This window comes from Daphnia pulex, chromosome 10, assembly GCF_021134715.1.
Source record: "Daphnia pulex isolate KAP4 chromosome 10, ASM2113471v1".
NCBI classification, from domain to species: domain Eukaryota; kingdom Metazoa; phylum Arthropoda; class Branchiopoda; order Diplostraca; family Daphniidae; genus Daphnia; species Daphnia pulex.
This window is the reverse complement of record NC_060026.1, coordinates 13,682,638-13,688,809: the sequence shown is the minus strand read 5'-3', so window position 1 is coordinate 13,688,809 and position 6,172 is coordinate 13,682,638. Positions and strand designations below refer to the sequence as shown.

Sequence of the window (6,172 nt, the reverse complement as noted above, 5' to 3'; positions counted from 1 at the left end):
AAAAAACAAACAATCAAAAATGTTCAACATGTTGTGTGTGTGTGTCTATCTCGCCACTCTATCGCCTGCGCACCCGGTCCGTGTAATCCGAGCTGGACTCTATTTTTATATTATATGATGAAGACATTTACTTCCTCCCCCACCACTACTACCCTGGTATTCTCCTCTATTTTTTTATGTTACGTCTATCAAAAGAAGATGAACAAAAAAATAAAGAATAGGAGAAAAGACAGACCAGTAGATGTTATTTTAGACCATCCCCCGCAAAATAGTTTAGAGAGCGCGTGCGCCGCCCATCAATTAGAACCGTTTTTTTATCTATTTATTTATTTATTTGATTCTTAACTGTCCCAAGTCACCGGAACTCGACTGACAGTTACGCGTGTCTCGTCCATTGTGCAAAAGGAAAAGTTGTTGTGTGTAATCAATCGATTAATCGGATGTCCATCTCATTCGATTATAGCCAAGCTATAAGAGTGAATCAATCAAAAAAGGCCAGGCGCGCGCACATTTGAATATCATATTTAATCGTTCAATGTGTTTTTATAGATTTTGTCAGTTTGCTGGCCTGCTGGCTGGCTGGCCTTGCCCGCGTCTTGTTTAGCCCCCCGCTGCTGGGCGAAACGATCCGCAGATGGCGTGTATCACGCTATTTGCATAACACAAGGCAGCAGCAGCAGCAGCTTCGACTTGAGACTTATTTTTTTTATTTTTATTCTGTTTGGGAGTCGCACGAAAGTCGGAAGAAAAGGCCCCCGAGCGGCTCATCATCATCATCATCATCCAGACAGTTGCACCAGCAGAGATGTACACACACACACAACTCTTGAAACGGACAGAAATAACCGACGTAATCTTCTTCTTGCCCAAGAAAATTCCAACTTTTTTTTCCTTTTTTTTTAAAATAAGAAAGTCGGTTTTTCTCTGATTGTAAAATGGTTAATGAAATTAAATGAATCGTTATGAGATATGCAGTTGAAACCTCCGTGATGGATGACTCTGCTGGCCCTTTCCTGGCGGGAATTTCTTTTCCTTTTTTTAAAAAATGAAATGACGAAATGTTTTTTTCTTTTTATCGACACACAATTTTTGTGTATTTGGATGAGAACATCACACTTTTTTGTTGATCAATTTGTTGTGTTTTTTTTTTCTTTTACGTAACTCGGAGAACACAAAAATAAAAATCCACACGTACACACAGGGAGGAGGAGGAGGATGATGGAATGTCGTGAACATTTTTTTTTTTTCCAAAAGAAAATGACAGGATGAAAATGAAGGAGGGACCGGCTATGATACACAGTTACACACATCACTCGTTTGAATCTCTTTTGAAAAAAAAATTTGATAACAAAAAAAAATTTTTTTGTGATTTTTTTTAATTGAAAAAAAAAGTTTTTTTTTTCGAATTTCATAACAACAACAAAAAATAAAAGAAGAAAAGAAATACACGTAATGTAGTTTACACACAATTTTCTTGGGGGGGGGAGAGATTTGAAATTATTTAGGTCAAAATTCGCAACTAATTTTTTTTTTTAATCCCAACAGTTTCCCGGTGTCGTTTGAAAATTAAGAAAAAAAATTAATATTGTACTATTACAGTATTTCCTAAAAATTTTCCCTCGGGTTTTAATTAATTTTTTTTTTACGATTTAAAAAAAAATGTTGAAATCAAGTCCGTCCTGTACGTATATCAAGTACACATTTTTTCATGGTAGTAAAAATTACATCATGGTGGGGGACTTGTATTGCACCCGAGCAAAGTGGGGAAAACAAAGGTCGAAAGATTTTGATGAGGAATGGTTTTTGTGTTGTTTTAATAATATAAACATAATTTTGTTTTTGACACACACACAAGTGAGTTGGGAGACACGGGGGACACGCACACAGAAAAGAAATTCGAGAAAAAAAAGTAAATATATTTATATGTATATAGGAGTGGGGGGGATAGTAAAGTAGTCGAAGAAATCAATTTAATGTTGTCGAATTTTGTTTGAAAAAAGTTTTCCAGGGGGAGGGAACGCGAAAAAAAAATTAATTTTCTTTTTTTTTTCTAAATAATTTAAATCCAAGATTTTTGAAGAAAAAAGAAATTTCTTTTACATTTAACGAAATTTTATCCATTGGCTTTTTTAATTTTTAAAATTTTTCTCAACTCGATTGAATTTTAAAAAAATTTTGTTTTTTGTGTCTAAATGAATTAAGAAAAATCAGTTCATGTGAGTAGACCTTGGTTCATGGTGGCGGCGTACTGCCAAGGGTAGGGCATTCCGTAATTGGCGGCGGCCGCTGCGGCCGCAGCCGCCGCTCCCATTTGCTGCTGCAAACTGTTTTGGTGGTGGATTTGGTGATGGACGTGGTGGTGGTGGTGGGCGGCCAGGCCGACGGCAGCCGACGCCGGGTCGCCCATTTGGATGAGGCTCGGCTTGGTGTCGTGCATCCAGGAGCCGCCCGTTGACGACGAGAGCGGAGGACTTCCGCCACCGCCGCCGCCGCCGGACAGGCCCAGCAACGTCGGCGGAGGTGGCGACAAGTCGCTGACGGGCGTCCCGGCCGACTGCTGGTGTTGCTGTTGGTGGTAGTTCATCATTCCTCCTCCGCCCGGATGCTGTTGCTGTTGTTGCTGTTGCTGGTGCGGATGCTGCTGGCCCATGCCCAGCGGTAAGTAACCACCACCACCGCCCAGACTTCCGTCGTCTCCGCATTCCGGACTGGGAGATCCTCCTTCCGATTCGGACGGCGACATTTGCGGCGTCGAGGCGGAATTGTTTCCGTTTAATCCGCCACCACCTCCGCCGACCTGTTGAGCCGCTTTCATCATCTTCTTGTATTTACTCCGCCGGTTCTGGAACCAAATTTTCACCTGAAATTTAAAAAAAAAGAAAATTAAATTTGTTGTTTTTCTCTTTTTTTGAAATTTTAAAATCAACAAGATGGAAGGAGGACCGTTATTATACACAACCGCCGGAAGAGTTTGTTGTTGTTGTTCAACAATTACGTGAAAAGAAGAAGAAGAAGAAAAAACTTTTTTTTTTCTTCTTTCGTTTGAGAGTTGGGCTCGCGCATGCGATGAGCGGATTAATCCATCTCACTTGGCCCTTTTCTTTTTCTTTTTAAATTTTTTTATTTTATTTATTCCACAGCTGAATGTGATGAAACGAGTCGAGAGAGCCACACACACAAACCGAAAAGGATGTGGACAAGGCCAGCCAAAGCCAAAGAAAAAGAAACTTTTTTTTTACATTTTATTTCATTTTTTGTTTTGTTTTTTTCTGCGCGCGCGGATTAAAACTCTTGTGTGACGCAATAAAGTGATGGATGGCTATCGGCCATCCTTTTCCTAGTCTCTCTAGCTGGCCGGACATTTTGATCATTTCCATTTTATTTAAAAAATCGATAAATTTCCAACTGTGGGGGGAGAAAAGGAAAAAAATATTTGGACGGACCAAAAATGTTTTTTCAGTTTTTATTACAACAACAACAACAACAACATGGAGCGGGCCGTTTCCTCATGTGTTTGTGAACGGACACGCCCCCACCCATCTATTGCCCTCCCTTCTCTCTTTCTGTGCATGGAACTCTTGTGCGTCTGCCCGTCTTGGCCCGTATAACCCCCATCCATCACTACACGGCAGCCCGGCAGCCCAGCAGCAGCAGGCCAGCACACACACACACATCCACCAGTCTTGTATATATGGAGAACACGCCCCCTCGTGACATATCGTGAACCTTTTTTTTCTCTTTTTTTGTAACTTTGGCGGCCATTTTTTTAGAAGAAGAAAAATTTCAATTGAATTAAATGTTACCTGAGTTTGTGTGAGTCCCAAGGAGGCGGCCAATTCGGCCCGTTCGGGCAGGGCCAGGTATTGGGTCCGCTGGAACCGGCGGTTGAGCTGCTGCAGTTGGAGCGACGAGTAAATCGTCCGCGGCTTGCGCATCTTTTTGCCCTTTCCGTTGACCCGAATTCCCGATTCCAGTGAATCTTTATCTAATATTTCCAAATAAATCAAATCAGAATCAAATTAAATAAATGAATTAAAAGGATAATTTTGTATTTGGGGTTGTTGTTAAATGGACGGGTGATGGATGACGACCTCTTTTAGCCTAGCTAAATGCTCATCTGCATAATGATGATTGTGTTTGTTTCCACGTGTCTAGTTTAATGAAAAAGAATCGGACCAAGATCTTCCCTTATTAGTGAAAGATATCATTTTATTAATGAATCGATTTCCAGCGCTAAATTTTGAGAGATTTTCAGTTTTTCTCCGACGGCTTTTTACTTCAAATAATTCTTTCCATTTTTTCCTATTTTTTTTTAAACTTGTTGGAGTTACGCTCATTCATCATCGAGAGAATGTTGTTGTTATTTTGATCTTTTCTTTTCTTTGAAGACGGACATGGGAGAAAAAAAAGGGCCGGTCCCGCCGGTTTGGCCGTGCGCGTCCAGCACCGGGTCTGGGGGGATTTCGACGATTAATTGATCGATTCTTATCGGCTCAACTTCATCTTAGTACCACCACCACCGTACACCACTACAGTACATAAAAGAGAGAAGAATAAGACAAAAAAAACTTCTTTTCTCTCTTCTCTTCTCTCTCAAGGCTCCCCCCTTCCATCCATCATCATCCGCCCCCCTTCCATACATCATCAACAACGTAACTCTGGCGATCCTCTTCTTCTTCTTTTGCTTTCGTCCAGCCAAAAGAAGAAGAAGAAACCGGCTGCTGCTGGGATCTCCTTTTGTATTTCTATTTTTTTATTTTTTTCTCTTTCCAGCGCAACATCCCCCGGAATAAATATTATCCCCCCCCCTTCTGGTATCAACATAAACACACCCCCTCCCTTGGAAAGTAAAAAACAAAACTACAAAAGGAGAGATTTGAACGCCCCGTAGAAATTTGATTTTTTCCCAATTTTTGATTTTGATTTTATAATTTTAATTTTTAATTTTGATTTACCGTCTCTGGGAGGTGATGGACATTGCGACGGATAAGGACTGAGGTGGTGGTATCCGGCGGCGGCGGCGGCCGCCGCTGCGGCGTACGAGTTTTGTGACGTCATGTGGGAGAAGGGGTAGCCGCCCAGCTGGTGGTTGACGCTCAAACTGTTGGACGACGGATGCTGCTGTTGCATCTGGCCGTAAGGATTGCGGCTCATGCCGTACGGCCCCCCTCCGCCGCCGCCGCCACCTCCGCCCATGTGCGGAGGTGGCGGACCGATGCCGGCCTGACTGGCCAGGTGCTGGTGGGCCTGTTGCAGTTCCAGGAAGGCGTTCTTGGATGCGGCGGCCGCCGCAGCCGCTGCCGCCTGCTGCTGCTGCTGTCCGGATGAATTGGACGGATCTTGTTGTTGTTGTTGTTGTTGTTGCTGGTCGCAATCTCCGGCGCCGACGGAATTGGGCGTCGTCGACGACATTGTGTTGTTGTAGTCGCCGCTGCTGCTGAAATGACTGGCGATGAAACTGTTTGCAGAGCTGGACGGCGGCGGATGTGGCACCGGCGAATTCCGCCGGATTTGATGCGGCGACGGCGACTCCAGGGTTGCGGATGGATGTCAAACGTCGACCAAACAAAAACACTAAACCACTTTTTCAAACAAAACTGAAGTTGTTTTTCTTTTTCTTCTTTGGCTCTTTTCAAATATTCGCGCTCACTTTTTTTTTGAAACTTTTGAATAATTTCAAGACGAAGAATTTGTTGTTGATGGATGACACACGCCGAGAGATGGACACTGTATTCCGTTACAGGAGCAGAGAGAAAAAATGGAAATCACCAAAAAATTGTGCCGAGTTAAAACAAATCAACTTGACGGGGAACGAACCAACAACACGACCGTCCTGGGCGGTAGTTAGCGAACCAACTGGTTTTCCACTGCCTGGCCATTCACTTACACACACACACACACACAGGGGCGAGAGAGCCCAGGCAAAAAAGGTGGAGTGTGTCTAAGGTATCTAGACTAGACACACACACACGTATAGGAAGAGTGGGCGGGACCCTTTTGCGCCACTCGTTTCTCTGCTGTTCTCCTTTGCCCCTTTGGGGGTATGCCCCGCCTCTTTGCTGTCACGCCATTGGTCGGCCGGCGCCAGCCAACCCTTCTCGGCTTCCATTGGGTTCAGGGCGGAGCTTAAATAGCCCACCCCTCTCCACACACACACGGATGGATTGATTAC

At 43.4% G+C, this 6,172-nt stretch overlaps 1 protein-coding gene across 1 annotated transcript; it reads right to left on the bottom strand.

The window, feature by feature from the left end:
* Positions 1-1,223: 1,223 nt before the first annotated feature.
* On the bottom strand, positions 1,224-5,943 carry LOC124203724 (homeotic protein distal-less-like). The gene is made up of 3 exons (XM_046600524.1): positions 4,956-5,943; positions 3,804-3,985; positions 1,224-2,860 (listed from the first exon to the last, which is right to left on the bottom strand). Exons 1-3 carry the CDS (start codon positions 5,410-5,412, stop codon positions 2,213-2,215), a joined length of 1,287 nt encoding a protein of 428 aa, XP_046456480.1. The 5' UTR covers positions 5,413-5,943; the 3' UTR covers positions 1,224-2,212.
* Positions 5,944-6,172: the final 229 nt, after the last annotated feature.